At 37.2% G+C, this 16,301-nt stretch overlaps 1 protein-coding gene across 1 annotated transcript in view; it reads left to right on the top strand.

Moving 5' to 3' along the window:
- PCSK5 (proprotein convertase subtilisin/kexin type 5) overlaps positions 1–16,301 on the top strand; it is a gene marked incomplete at both ends in the record, with an annotated part of 228,492 nt that overhangs the window by 74,035 nt on the left and 138,156 nt on the right. The window contains 2 exons of the mRNA XM_084305562.1: positions 6,148–6,236; positions 11,249–11,421. Of these exons, the coding sequence (XP_084161688.1) occupies positions 6,148–6,236; positions 11,249–11,421 (262 nt within the window). The remainder of the gene's footprint in view (positions 1–6,147; positions 6,237–11,248; positions 11,422–16,301) is intronic.

Raw genomic sequence — 16,301 nt, 5'->3', positions numbered from 1 at the left:
GCTAGAGCTGAAAATAGTGGCAGCTATGTAGTTCATATTGACACTTCATGGTAATTACAGTTTTCAGTCCATTTTACCATGTATAAACTAGTTTTTCAAGTTTATGGCTGCAATACCTCACTAAAGTAATAGGATCAGAACTTCACTGGATAAAAACTTCAGATTTGGATAAAGCTGCACCCATAAAGTTAATTTAATCCTGTCATTTTCCATTTCCATTCCAAATATATTCCATGTAAAGTTTAGAATTTTGTTAACTAGAAAAGAAGATCTCTGACTAGTCAATGGTTGGTGTTTAGTTCACATTACATGTTCCACCCTTGAGATTCCATGCATAGGTAATATGGTTATTATGTAATTATGCTGAGAAAGGAAGCTGTTTTATCAAAAATAAAGGAGCAACCATTCAAGCACATCACATTAAAATGTACATTACATTGTCTAAACTGTTAGACCATCTATTCTAACATTTTACAATTATTTGATATCCACTCACAGTATGTGCAGCACAGAACTTGCAAAAGACATGCTGTTTTCTGTCAACATTTCTCCTGATAGAAAGAAGCAAACCACTGTTTGTTTTCTTATCTTATCTTATCTTATCTTATCTTATCTTATCTTATCTTATCTTATCTTATTTCTTCACAAACTCATTCCTGTACTCTTAGAAATATCTCTTAGAAAACTTCAGTAAAATAATGTTATGTTCAGGGATGTTTGTGATGGGCTTGCATTGAAATTCTCTGAAACGCTTTTTTCCATAAGTTCCCATTTTGAAAAGACTCAGTGGTGACAGGTTGAAGTGGGTTGGACTGTAATGTTAGTGTCATGAAAAGCAGAAGGGCTTTAAACCCTCTAGTCCCCTGAGCTTTTTGTGTTCTGAAATACTTGGTGAACTCCAGAAGAATAAAATACAGCAAATAAATGCATGGTCAGAGTGTTTGTGGAGTTCAGTGAATAGCTGTCAGAAATGGAGACTCTGAAATGCAGAGACAATTTATGTGGAAAGGGATTTTCAAATTACCCATAGCCATCTTGGCTAACTCTGAGTATTTGCTTACTGTAAACTTTCAGAGGCAAGCTGTTAATCAACTTTTATCTTAAAGATGTTCCTGGTGCCTTACACCTTCCTCCTCTTTTCAAACGCAAATCAAGACTTATAATTGAAAGATAGATGTCTTACGGTGAGATGGGGAGTGATAGTTAATCACAGAACATGCACCCATTCTCTTTTCATCCCTTGCCTGAAATATTGCCCTGTTCCTCTCTCAGAGAAAATCTGGTGATGAAAAAAAGTCGCATTGTGTAACAGTATAGTGTGTAGCTATTACATTTCTCTTGCTTATCCTATTCTTAGAGAGCCATCAAAAGACGCGTTACTCTACCAGTGCTCTAGCACTATTCATGCATGCAGCATAAAAAAGTGACATACATCTATTCACAGAAGTGTACCTCTTTGTCAATTTATTTCAAGTTCTCCCTGTAATAGTGAGGGCATCATAAGGTAGAGGATTTGTCTTTACTAAGGTCTTCTTGCACAGGTCTTTGACATGTTACTGACTTGTGTTTAGTGACTGACTGACAAATTTCCCCTTTATAAAAAGAGATGAAAATGAGTCTGAATTTCCTATATATTTCCTTGGTTCTTTGTGTTCTGTCTATCACAGATAAAAGTGAAAATATATACATTTTTGAAAAAGTTTTACATAGTTGCCTGAATGGAAGAATTATCTAAAGTATGTAATCCTAATCAGAATCATATAATGTATAGATTTTATGGTAGGAAGTGTTAGCCAACTTTATAAGCATCTAACTACAGGTGGCTTCTTTTTTGTTGTTGTTTTGTTTTGTTTTGTTTTTTATTTTTAAGATAATACCTGTGACATCTGTCTTTTACCTGATGGCCTCTTGAGCCCAAATCTTATCTGAACAGCGATTTTTCATGTCTCTCCTTATGAAACAAACGAAAGCTCTTCTTCTTCCATTCCTTTTCTTTCTTACATACTCTAGGTAGAAGACCCCTTTGTAGATGGGCAGAATGTCTCGTAATGAAGCATTCTTTCATGTTTCTATTCTGGATACTACATCACACTGACATTAACACAAAGGACAAGTGCAAAACCTTTCAGCTGAGTGTCTCTTCAAAGTGTGGTTTAATAGCCTGGGAACTTATTTCCCTTCAACATAAGCTGTCAAGGGAACCAGTGAAATGAAGCATCAACCCTTAAAGTTTATTGAGATAGGCCTTTGTGGAAGAGTAGTCATGCTTTCTTCTATGACTGCATCAACTTTTTAAAGAAGTTGTGTGTGATGCAGACATTCCACAAAGATAGGAGATTGCCATGTTTTGAAATATACACATTCATAAAAAATGCTAGCTTGAAAGCACCTTAGGTGTTTCACATCTAATTAGTGGTTAAATCCTATAACATGCTACCCCATAACCTGTCTGTAATTTGAAATTTTGGGGATTTCATTCTCAATAGAAGTTCTCATAGCTTAAAAGAAGACCTAATCAATTTTAAGGATCAGTGTCATCATATTTGTTTATCTAATTAATAAATTATTGTAGCAATTAATGAGAAGGCTTTTCTAATTTTAATTGTAGAATTCAGGGTCTGTGCCAAAGTGTAGACCTCAGGCAAAACCTAGGACAGAGAAAGCTAAAAGCAATGCAGAAAGAACATAATTTATTATATGCAGATTTTTAGAAAGTCTTTCATTTCACAGCATAATTGAAATATTACTTAAAGGATCCATAAAAGATAACATATTAAAATAAATTGAGTTGCATATATGATTAATTCACACAGTAGGAAGTTGATTGTGAGACATGCAATTTTATACACATGACCTTGAAATGAATAAAACAACTTTTAATTTTGTCATTTCCTTTATAAATGTGGAATGCAATTAGCAATAATCTTGGCAGAGAAGCAAGGGTCTAACATTAAATCTGCTTACAAAATAAATTTTTACCATTACTATACTAAAGATATAATAAAAAAAAAGGATTTTCCAATGTGTGAAGAAGACAAAGTTACAGCAAAGTTAATTTAACTTGCATATTTGTCCAAAGATATAGTTCTCTCTGGAATATGCTTTACCAGAAATTTACATGAAATTTCATACTGTTCTTTAATTCAATAAGTATATGTCATCATAACTCCATGCCACACTTAAAGCCTTGGCTACTTCTTACAGAAGTTAGAAGTATGCCTACCATTGCAGCCACTTCCACTTCAGATGGAATTTGTGGTATGGTTTCACATTGCATTTAATCCCATGGTACTGTGGCTTGCTGAAGGGGCAGTTATGCTTTGCTCCCTCCACACCTACCACACATGCCCTCTGTGTCCCATCTACAAAACATTAACTGGCGCTGGAGTGAACAGGATCTTTTTGGTGATCCAGTGGAAATCTAATCTTTTGTTGGTGCTCAGTAGATATGATTAACAAGGCAGCAGGTGTCCGTGTACTCTTCTGTGAACCACAGAGAAACTCAAGCTGTTTCTTCCATTTCTTTTCAGGCAGCATTCCCTCAAGGGGGAGGTTTTACCTGACCCCTTTCTCAGCTGAAAAACCTTCCTCACATAACTGCCCTTTCATGTTTTCCCAATCTTGGCACCCAGGAGGGTACCTTGCCTACACAGCCTCTCTCTTGGAAGCAGCATCTCAGCCTGCATTTCACCACGCAGGCTGCAATTTGTTAATAAAACATATGCACCAGAGTGATGTGAGTGATTATAGCAATCTCTGCTTTGATATCTGAGTTGTAATACGTCTAAACTTACCTGTGAGACCTAACAAAGTCATAAAGTAGGAAGAGGAAGTTTGGGAATCATGTGTCTTGAAGGCAACTCTTAAGAACAACATTTTCCTTTAAATTTGCATTCATTTTAGATGGGCGCTGCTTCAAATACATTATTTGAACAATATTTGAAGTGCTATTTGAATGTTATTTGAAAATACTTGAAAATGAACAAGGATCTTTTTAAAACTCATTTTTATCTGTGATTCCAAAATTGACTTCAGATTTTTGAAAATAATTCAATAATAGAATCATTAAGGTTGGAAAAGACCTCCAAGGTCATCTGGTCCACCTACTGTCAATATTGCCCACTAAACCATGTCTCTGAGTAGCACATCCAACCATTCCTTAAACACCCCTAGGGACAGTGACTCCACCACTTCCTGGGCAACACATTACAATGTCTGACCACTCTTTCTGAGAAGAAATGTCTCCTAATTTCTAACCTAAACCTCCTCTGGCACAACTTGAGGCCATTCCCTCTCGTTCTATTGCTAGTTATCTACAAGAATTGCTGTAACATTTTCAGTTAGACCAGCTTTCTCAAAATGAAGAAAATCAGGCTTGAAAATTAGGCTTCATATGAAAAAGAAACTTCAAATTAAATCTTAAAAAAAGCCTCTGGTCGAGTTTGGCAACTAGATGATGAATTGTGAACAGATTAATAGGAAGAGATTTGACAAGATATACATAGAGTTGTGAAACCTTAATCCAGCATTAGGATTCATCAACATGTAACTTGTCACTTAGGTTTTGTAACTAAAGATTACACTTTCTTCATAGAATAAATATATATAACTTACCTGATAAATTGAATTAAATTGAATTGTCTTGTTTGAAATTCTAACAGGTTAGTGCTGATCACTTCTATCGCTTCTTTTTTTGTATCCTCTTTTTAATTCCTAGTCATGTCTCTTGGTTGTTGTTCTTGGTTTACATTAAGCCATTCCAAACAAGTTGTCATAGTGTTTCTCATCTAAATGTCTCGAAAGGTTAAGGGGAAAAAGTTACGCTAATAATATGGAAATAAGGAATGACTCTACTGAAAACAAGCTGTACCAAGAGAAAGCAACTGTGATTCTTGTCTGTAACGTGGGCGTCAACCTTAGCTCAAAAACACCCATGTACTCCAGATGTCTATGTAAGCAGTCTGTCAACCACCACTAGCAGAAGAGTGCCTGTGTATACAACTGACTTCACTTCGCCTCCTCTGAAGTGGTAGCCATGTTGTTATCAATTTTTTGCATTGACTTTTTAAACTCCTTACTTTGTGTCTACCCAAGCCACATTATCTGTCTTCATCTCATAAACTTCCCATCTCTTTTCCTGTCTGGTCTGAAACTCTTTATCTTCTCTCCACAGCAACAATCTAAAGTTCTCTGTCTCTTCCTTGTTGGTTGTGTCATATTTATGCAATGGGGATGGTTAATTGCACAAGGATGAGGGAAAACTTACTCATGGAAATCACCCTGTGAAGCCCATATTGCAGGCAAAAATCTCAAAAAGCAGGGACAGCTTTCCTACCATAGTGGCCATATGAATGACCACCATCATACTGTAGAGAGCATGGATCAGGTTTAGCCAAGACATCCCACTCTAGCCTTGCACAGTGAGGAGGGGTGTAAGCAACCACCAGAGGTTTTGCATTCACCTTCAGCAGCTTGTTAAGATGCTACTTCTGCAGCCCAACTGCCCCACACTAGATCTTGTACATAGATCAACTATGCTGCCAGCTGGTTTTTCAGGTCCTGGTAAGACACCAGGCTTGCAGGGTTAGACCAAGACAAGACCAGAACATGCCTATATGGCAGCTTTGAGCGTACCTGACTTATATGTCTTAGGCATGGCTGTGAAGAGCAGTACGGACATTGTAACAGTCTCATCTTCATGGAAAAGTGTGGCTCATGCTGTGGCTACTGAGGGTGCTCACTGAATGCTGTATAGTAATATAAATGCTAGCAACGTGAGGAGATTGTGGGAGAATGCAGGACAAAAATTCTGTCTATAACCTAAGTATTGGTTCAAAATTAAGAATTGGTGTCCAAGAGTTCTTTCTGTTACAGGGAATTATGTGTCATCTTTTTATGTCTTTGCTACAAATCATGTGTGTTTATGATAGCTAGAAACCCTGTCAAGAGCAGGTTAAGATGATTGTAATAATAATGTTAGAACGCATTCAGAGGAATATTGTAATGTGAGTATAAATTACTATGGGTCATTAAATAGTGCAGGACATTGTGGATAGTTGCACTTTTAGCACCTGAGGATGAGCAAAGCCAATGCCTGTAAATCCCAACAGTCTGTGCTTACTTGAAAAAATGTTTGTCTGACTCTAGGCATGGAACCCGTTGTGCTGGAGAAGTGGCAGCCACTGCAAACAACTCACACTGCACAGTGGGAATCGCCTTTAATGCCAAGATTGGAGGTATGTGAAACAATCTCCCACCACAAAAAAAAAAAAAAAAAAAGTCACCAAAGAGACATTTGTGCTAAATGCCACATGCAGACCTTTCTCAACAAGAGAAGGAGATTTGTTTGGGTAACAAACTTAGCTGTGTTAACAAGGAAATCACAGTGTTAGGGTGGTAAAGACCAGTACTGAAGGAGTTTGTCTGTGGTGACACTTCTCCAGTGCTCCTGGGAACACTGCCTCTCAATACACACAGGAGCATAGGAAGTGAGACCTTGCATGAAAATACAAAACCTAGAACTTTGACATCTGGGTTTTCTCGCAGATTGAGAGCTCCAAGTAATGAGCTTTGACAAATCAGAAGTAAAAGTACAAATATTTGCATGTCACTCTAAAATAAAACAATGTGAAAACTTAAAACTTTGTTGTGTTGTTTGGCTGTGGTTGGAGAGAATCTTCTTTTGATCCCTGTGACCAGTCAGATTATTGTCTAAAGTGTGAAATCTGGTAATACTTTTTTGCTCTGTTCAGCCAAGAGGTTCCAATTCTATCAATTCTTAACCAATGGCTGGTCAATACCTTTGGCAACTGGAAAAGACTGCCAAGATGTCATCTACATGTCTTCTAGGCTGTAGCCTGCCTGAGCCAGATTGTAATGCTTCAAGTAAGGTTGCTTCCTGTATTTTTGATGAAAACATGATATTGGTATCATATTGGCTTTCAGTACAAAGACCTACAGCTCAAACTTATTAACTGATTTACTGATCTAAAATAGAGCCCCTTTGTGAAAACAGAAATGTGTTTACCTAAATACACAGTAGAGGACAGTTAAAAAATACAAGCAGACAGGGCTGGGGCTGTTTCCACAATTAATAATACTGTATCTCTTCTCTACTGGAATGGTAAAAGTTTGATTCAAATCAAATGTGATCACAACTGCATTTCAAATTAGCCAAAGCACACAATGGAAACCTAATGGCACCTTTCTGTTTTCCTGATGGCTTCAAGAGGGTAGACAATACCTAATCTAACATATGGCTAGGGTGATGCAGATGAACAGATAGCCTTCCAGCATGAAGTTACCATGTCAGAAGGCTTTAAAAAATTTGAACTGGCCAAGTGAGCTTGTGGCAGATGAACAGATTGTCTCATGTTGGCATGGCATTCAATCATGTAGTAGCGGCTATGAACAGATTTACTGCATTCAAACCAGCATCTGAGGAGAGTTAGTTAAATGATAAAAATAAAAGGTGACTTCTGGAGTAAAAGTTTAACTTGTGAGTTGGATATTCACACAGCCTGTGACAGCCTGGGCATGTGCTTGGGAAGCTCTCCATTATTAACAGTGGCTTCTTAATGGGCTATTATTTATTCACCATTAGGATTGTCCAATGACAATATTTTAGAGAAACAACAACAACAGGCATATTAGCAGAATCACAGTTTTTTCTAAATATAGTATAAAATGTTTCAGAAGGATATGGTATGAACTCAATTTCTGTGAAGAGCAAAAACTGTGTGCCTTTTTCATAATGTGTTCGCTTATTTTGTGCTAAAAATATAGTAGACTTCAAGAAATTTCATTGTTCTAACCTGAGTAAAAATTTTATTCTCTCTGTTCAGCCCAATAGTTCTGTGGAGCATTCACTCCACAGCGAGAACGAACATAATTCTTTAAAGAGAGACAAAAATATTATAGTGGCAGTGTGATAATGTAGTGTCTTTAAAAATCATTGGCATTTGAAAATAAGGCCTCAGCAGACCATCTGCAGAAAATCAGAGACCAGAGGGAGTTTCAGAATGTTGAGAAGGGAGGTTGAGTTTTCCCTTCCACTAGGTGCCTATATGTACGAGTTTAGCCACCGACCTGTATTTGGCCTGCCTCTCTTCCTTCCCTCAGAAAAGCCATAAGCTACACATGTGAATATGCAGCGGTTGTGTTCCCTCTCCACAGGCCAGATGGAGTGTAAAAATGTTGAATCATATTATGCTGAACTAGTGTTCAGCTCACTTATTTCCCAAGGATTTAAAGACCCTCCTTTGGCCTTTTTGGAGAAGAAATTAGAGTCAAGGTAACACAGTTATATTTTTTTTACACAGAGTAGCACCTGCCAGTGGTGATGTGGAATTTGTTCTGCCAAGATGAGTATTCCTTACCTCAAATCAAAATGGGAGTTGCTGCATCTCTAGAGACATAAAAGATAGCAAGGAAATAAAGCAAAGGGAAAAATAAATCCTTCCCATCAATATTCTATCAAATACTGGCAGCTGAGCAAATCCAATTAACGACCTCTGTGATAAAAAGTCATTAACAAGTTATCCACCAGTAATGGTCACTTTTCATCTAAATGTATTTGCACTCCTTGATTCATTTCCACACACTTAAGAATCTCTAACCACAAAGCACGTCAAAAAGAAGATCCTTTAAAAGTCCAAATCTTCTCTTAAAATGGTATGAGTGGGGACTTAATCCACAGATACAAAAATCTGAGAAAAAAAATACAATTTGGACCTTCAATTCTTTTATAGGTTGTGGGATGCTTCTTGTAAAAAAAATATGCAATGTGTCTGTAGTTTGTGCTTAGCTCAGCCACAGGCCCCTTTCATTAAAAGACAAGCCAATGCACAAAAGGGGTAGATTTTTTTTTTTTAAATGTGTGACCCTCCATAATATTCACATATAACAAATTACCACCTACAGAGCACGTGGGGCTTTTCATAGGAAGGGATGGTTAGCCTGTTGTTATTGCTGCAGACTGGTTGTGGAAGTTGCAAAGCATCTGCAGGGATTTGGGTGCTTAGTTACTTGGCTGGGCTGGAATCCTGACGGGAAAACAGTTACACTGAGTTACAGCACAACAGATGTAGATTGTCTTCAGCTGACGAGGAATTAGTTCAGCTGTTTTTTTAAGCTTAAGTCAGATTCTGATTAAAAACAAACATTTTAGAAGAAACCTTTCTTTCAGCTCAGTTTTGCATGTTTCCTGCGATTTGCTGAAAGTTTGTTCTGACTAAAATGCCACTTACATTTTGGCACTTACTGAAAATATTGGAAAAAGTTTACAGTGCTCTAAAGTCTTAGGTGGAACAGTCTGGAAACACAGTCTGCTAATTGCCTTCTGGACAGCTTTTGTTGTGCTATCACCATGTGCCAAAAGCAGTTTGGAGGTTCTGTGATTGGCAAAATGAACTCCTTCAGATTTTTGGGGGTGGGAAGGGGGGAAGAAGAAGAAGAAGAAGAAGAAATGGAGGGGAGAGAGAGAAAGAAAAGAGTTTTTTTAATAGCTAATGAGCCACCCATTGATCAAAGTTACACTTGAAACATGTCTGTCATTTGTTGGCAGAACAGAGCAAGACCTAAGGTACGACCTTGTCTATATAGCTTTTTTGACCACTTTGCCATCACCTAAGAAAACTAGTATGAATTATTTCAAATGCCATGGCAGCATTAGGAGTTACTGCTCACCAGGTGAATGCTGTATAATTTAGGCTTGCTACATAGTCACAGAAACATAAAGGGAAGTCTTATCTTCCTTATTTCAAATGTGGTGTACCTTTTATTGTCTTTATTTAGAATGAAGTATATTTTAATGTGTTTGAAAGAAATGAGAACATAGCTTCCACCCATCATTAATTTTCTGAGATTATGCTGAGGAAGAAAAATAAAACCTGAGATTCCTAAATTTGTTTTAATGGCTTTTTTATAAAGTAAAGTTCATAGTGAGATCACTGCTTGGACAAGTTTATTATCTCACAAAACATGAGCAGCTTTTGTGTGAACTTAGAAATATGATCACTTTTCATTTTTGAGTCAATTAGAGTGAGAGAAAAAAAAAAAGACAAAAAAAAAGACCCTCTCTCCCTCTATCAACAAAGCAGCCCCTATGCCTTTTGTTAACTGAAAGTTAAGGTCTTGGTAAACACTCAAGTTACTGCAGTCTGAACTCATGACCAACGTAGAATATGTCTGTAATTAAAATATGTAAATTTGGCTTTAAAATAGCAGTTGTCTTTTAAAGGGGAAAAAGCTTCAAACTAGTTAATTGTGGAAGTGATCATTACTCTTTACAGTTCTATGCTAATTATGGTGTAATATTTAATATCTCTTTGATCAAATGTCACACTAGCTGTATGAAGGTGCTCTTCCCTATTTAGGGTAAGACTGGTTATGGTGCTTTTCTCAGTCAGAGCTTAACTTCAGTCAAAATCGTAGTCAAAAGTTTCTTTAGTTACCAGTTTTAAGCCTTACTTATTCTACTGATCTTAAAATATAATAATACCATTCACTTTAGAAGGGCTGGCACGTTGTCTTGTCAAAATTCATGTGAATAGATTTTTTTAGCACAAAAATTTCAGACTGTACCATACAAAAGCTTCTTCATAGAGGAGAATGTTCACAATATTGTAGTTTCAGGTTGAATAACGTGGTACATTGAATATTTGATTGTGACTTCCTAACGTTGCCTTGCTACTATGTGTACTTAAGTATCTGCACACATGAGCTTTCTTCCCACTGTTTTTTTTTCAGCCTCATAAAATGAAGGAATATTCATTTCCATGTTTACCTGTCAATAGAGATCCTATTTTTATGCCTATTAGCATATGTAGGACTGTAAAGGTCTCAGTTTGTATGCTGCAGTTTCACAGCTGTATATAAGGAGAAATAAAATCATATACTGTATCTTCAAGTGAAACACACAAACATTTCACTGTTCAAGTTCTTTTAAAAGAAGTTTTCAACATAAAAATTTGATGCTAAAGTTTGAGAGTTGTACAGTGGATAAACTAAGTAGATAGCTTTTAAAACTCAAAGAAAGACTGTAATACTATTTCCTTTCTGTATTTTTTATATGGAAATATTTTTTTTCATTGGAGAAACATATATTCAAAGAGATTTTTTTCCACACTAGAAATCCTTATGATCATTCATTCCAATAACCTACACAACAGTTCTCACTGGGAAGAAAAAAAAAAAAAAAAGCATTTTGAATTTGTTTGTCCTGTTCATTGTGTCTTTCATCCTGAAGGTGTACGGATGCTGGATGGAGATGTGACAGACATGGTAGAAGCAAAGTCTCTGAGCCTGAATCCCCAGCACATCCACATCTACAGTGCCAGCTGGGGGCCTGATGACGACGGTAAGACTGTGGATGGACCTGCTTCTCTAGCACGTCAGGCTTTTGAGAATGGCATCAGAATGGTAGGTGGAATTCAGAGTGTATCTTCTGAATCTGTTGTCATGTGAAACTGTAAGGGTACACATACCTGGTACATCCAAGTGTACTGCATGGGGAAGAGAAAAGGATTCTGAAGGAAAGAATAAAAGCTTAATTTGTATGAATCTAAAAATACATTTTCATTGACTTGATGGCCAGTCCTTCCTGGTGTATCAACTAGCTGTGTTCATTGTCAATCAGAATACATCATCCTCAGTGTCCTTTAAACCTGCCCTGAGGTACCAATGTCATTCTGCAAGAAAAAAAATGAGACTGAAAAATGTTATTTTGCACAGCAGTGCCAAGTCATCAAATCAAAACTGCAATGAAATTTTAAAGCAAAAACCTTTGACTGTTTTTCCTTCTTCTTTCTTTTCGTTTGTTGCCTAGTTTTACTTGATTTCTTAATGGAAGTTTTATAGTTTTAATAGGAAGTTGGAAGCTAAAAAAAGTCTACATTCGTGTTTCTTTTAGAGTTTATCTCTGGTCTCAGAGAACTTACACTCTTTCTATAACTTCTGTATAAATTTCTCTACAAGTTTGTAGTATTACAATTTCTCAGTGATATAGCTCAAAAATCTTATGTAATACAGTGCACAAAATCCCAAAAATCTCTATATCCCTAAATATATCTATATACCCTAAATCTAAGACTGTTTCAATATTCTTTAATAAGCAACTGTCAAACAAATCACACCACAGAAGGAAGCTAGTAGTTAGAAGAACCTGTGATGTCAGAAGCCAATTTTTGCTTCTTCCTTTTATCCTCCTGTCTGTTAAACAGATCAGGAAATGCCTAGTTTTCCAGTGCTCACACCTCTTTCCACTGTAGCAGACTGGATGGAAAGGAATTTAAAGCTCTGTGCTTGAAGGCCTGAGCATTATTTTGAACATAGCAGGAGACTTGCTAGTTCAATGGTGAATAACTCTACAATCAGAGAAGGGATTAATATGAAACATTTGCATAAAGAGTCTGAAGCAATTGGACCAAGGTGAAACTGGAACATAATTAATGGAACGTGGTAACACTATGCAGCAAGATTGGAAAGTGCAACTATTATTTAAATGGGCAAGTTTTACCAGATATGTCAGGATGATTTTAGCAAACTATAGCTAACATGCAGCCTAGAAAATTTGTGCCATGTATAAGAGACAGTGTCTACCACTGAGAGATCATATTAATTCAAGATATACCATCAAAAATAGCCATAACAGGAAATAGGCAATGGGTGCATAGGGGAAACAGGCAAATTCACAGGGGCATCCAGTCACAATGACAGTCTGTATGCATAGTTCAGTGTTTCAGGTGATTTACAATATACTTGACTAATGCAACATAAAATTGACACCCATTGTCACCATAAACATTGCCTAACCACTCAAACCTCAAACAAGCTGTGAATTCTTCAGTTCTAATCACAGCGACATCACTGGCTCATTTTGTTTTCCTTTACAAAGTTGCATAAATTATTTACTCTCACACTTTCCCTCTCCTGCCCCAATTATGTAGGTAACAATATATGCTGAACTACCTTGCAGCTAAGTTATGAAGAACAATTACTTAAGTAGTAAACTAACAACAACTACAGTGTGCTTCCCATGGTATATGATATTAAAAATACCTCTCATTAAGGTCAACACCATAAATGCTCTAAAATAACCATGCAACAACATACCACATACCACTGCCTTCCTTTCACTGGGTCATCTGAAGACTTTTCAGTGTGGAGCTGCAAATTTGTGCTTTTACTTTTTGTACAATATTTAATGTCTGAAAATAGAGTCTGTCCCCGGAGAGAGTCTGTCCCCGGAGAGTCTGTCCCCGGAGAGCTCTGCTGTAATTAGTAATCATTATCTGTTATTGAAATACTCTTAGAGCAGCACAAGTGTGTGAGAAGGCCAAATACCTCTCCTTTGCTGCTTCCCATGCATCATAATTCCTCTTTTCAGCTGGAATAACAACTCACTGTCACCCCACTGAAGCTTACTACTGTTTTTGACAATGAGCATGAAAAGAAAAACAATAAGGTGATGAAGCAAGACTAAAGGAACTGCAGGATGTAGGGGCAAACATTGTTCAATTGTTGAAGCACACTCAAAAAATAATAATTATGTCCAAACATATATATGTGTTAGTTTAAATTTCATATTCCATGGAAAGTTTAGCCCAAATTTCTGTACCCACAGAACTCAGCCATTTCCTTATTAGAATTTTAAACTTGATAAATCCAGTATAAATAAGAAATGTGGATTAATCTTCCTAGAGTGTGGATCTTGCCTACAAGCATCCTTGTTCCATTGTAATTATTGCAGCTGTAATTTGAGAGAATACCAGTATATAGTGGAAACATAGGATTTCATTTTACAGTGGTAATCGTGTTTTTGTTTGTTTGTTTGTTTGTTTTTGATATTTTTTAAAAGAAATAGTAGAAGTCATATTTGATGTGAGTCAAATTGTTACTATTTTTGTGGTGGTTTCCCTTCTGTTTCATTTTATCAACTTTTTGTTCTGCACAAGGTTGCCCATTCAGAGTTGAATAATATCATAGAATCACAGAATGGCTTGGGTTGGAAGGAACCTTGAAGATCATCTAATTACAATCCCCCTTGCATGGGCAAGGGCACCTCCCACTGGGCTCCCAGGTTGCCCAAAGCCCCATCTAACCTGGCCTTGAATAAGTCCAATCATCCAAAGCTTCCTGGGCAACCTGTTCTAGTGCCTCACCACCTCTTAGTGAAGAATTTCTTCCTCATATCTAATCTATCTCCCCTCTTTTAGTTTAAAACTATTGCGCCTTGTCCTGTAGCTACATTCTCTGATAGAGTGCCTCCCCGTCTGTCCCCCTCTTTAAATGTTGGAAGACTGCTATAAGGTCTCCATGAAGCCTCCTCTTTTCGAGGCTGAACAGCCCCAGCTCTCTCAGCCTTTTTTCATAGGATTGGTGCTCCAGCCCTTTGATCATCTTTGTGACCCTCTTCTGGACAATCTTCAACAAGTCCATGTCCTTCTTGTGCTGGAGACCCCACAGCTGAATGCAGCACTCCAGATGTGGTCTCATGAGAGAGGGGGAGAATTATCTCCCTTGACCTGCTGGCCACTCTTCTTTTCCTGCAGCCCAATGTAATGTTGGCTTTATAGGATGCAAGCATACATTGCTGGCTCATGTTAATTTTTTCTTTCACCAACACCCACAAGTACTTCTCCTCAGGGGTGCACTCCATCCATTCATCACCCAGCCTGTATTCATGTTTGGGATTGCCCCAACCTTGCATTTGTTTGGCATTGTTGAAATTCATGAGGTTCACATAGGCCCATCTCTCAAGCCTGTCCAGATCCCCCTGGATGGCATCTCTTCCCTTGTATGTGTCAAACACACCACACAGCTTGGCATCATCCAAAAACATAGATCTAAGTACTTCCATATATTTGGAAATCTTGTCTAGTTCTGATTATAAAAACTTTAAAATCTTTTTCAAGGAAATAAGTACTCTCTTTAAGACTTTTACAAAACTCAGATATTTTAGAAAATCATACTGATATTTTTTTAAATGCTTAAGGTTAATCTCTAATTTGAGATTATTATATTATATTTCAGTGTATATTATATTTCATTCTTTGAAATATAATATACACTGAAAGGTTGTAGGTGTATGTTTCAATTATCACCTTCATTAATAGGCTTAATTTCCAGACCCAAAATGACTTCAGGATGAATTTGTTCTTGTTCTCTTTAGTTAAGCAGTCACAATAATTGTGCAAATAAAAATAGGCAGACAAAATTGCATATTACAATGTGGACAGATCTTGACCTTCTCTTTTAGAAATATTGATCTGGACAACAACATTATTATATCCAGTGTCTGTGATGTAAATTGAAGTAACATTGTTACAGGATAATTTGTCAAGAACTTTTATCAGATCTACACAAATATTCAAAACTGATATTTTTCATGTATTGTGCATATGTGGAGACAACTGGATATTATTTTAAAAAACAGAACAGAAATGAAAAAGATTGGGATTTTTAAAAAGAATTTGAAAAGGAAATTATGCTTAATTTGTTTAATTAGGAAAAAGAAAGGTGATGCGGGATAATAACTTTGATTAGAATATAATTAAACTAACTGATCTTTTTATTATATTAATAAAGTAAAAAAGAAATGGATGCAACAGCCACAGTTTCTTGTTGGGAGTTTCTTGATGGGAGTCTAGGATCCTTGGGGAAAAATGATTCTATGATTCTATGATCATTTTTCTATGAAAAATGATTCTCACGTCAGTGCCTGGTAAAATCATGGAGAAGTTGGTTCTCGAACTTATTGAGGTGCACCTGGGGGACAAAGCAGTCATTGGTCCCAGCCAGCATGGGTTTGTGAAGGGTAGGTCCTGCCTAACTAACCTGATTTCCTTTTATGATAAGATCACCCGTATGGTGGACCAAGGGAAACCAGCTGATGTGATTTTTTTGGACTTCAGCAAGGCTTTTGACACGGTTTCCCATAGGATCCTACTGGACAAAATGTCCACCATACAGCTAAATAAAAACATCATACGATGGGTGAGCAATTGGCTAACGGGCAGGGCCCAAAGGGTTATGGTAAATGGGGCTGTGTCAGGCTGGCGGGTGGTCACCAGTGGGGTCCCTCAAGGCTCCATTTTAGGGCCGGTACTTTTCAATATTTTTATAAACGATCTGGATGTAGGAATAGAAGGTATTTTGAGCAAGTTTGCTGATGACACCAAACTTGGAGGAGTTGTGGACTCAAATGAGGGCGTAAAGGCCTTGCAGAGGGATCTGGACAGGTTGGAGAGCTGGGCGATCACCAACCGCATGAAGTTCAATAAGAGCAAGTGCCGGGTCCT

The sequence above is a fragment of the Netta rufina genome (genome assembly GCF_964035555.1).
Source record: "Netta rufina genome assembly, chromosome: Z".
Taxonomy (NCBI): Eukaryota; Metazoa; Chordata; class Aves; order Anseriformes; family Anatidae; genus Netta; species Netta rufina.
Note: the sequence above shows the minus strand (reverse complement) of the source record. Positions and strands in the feature narration are given on the sequence as shown.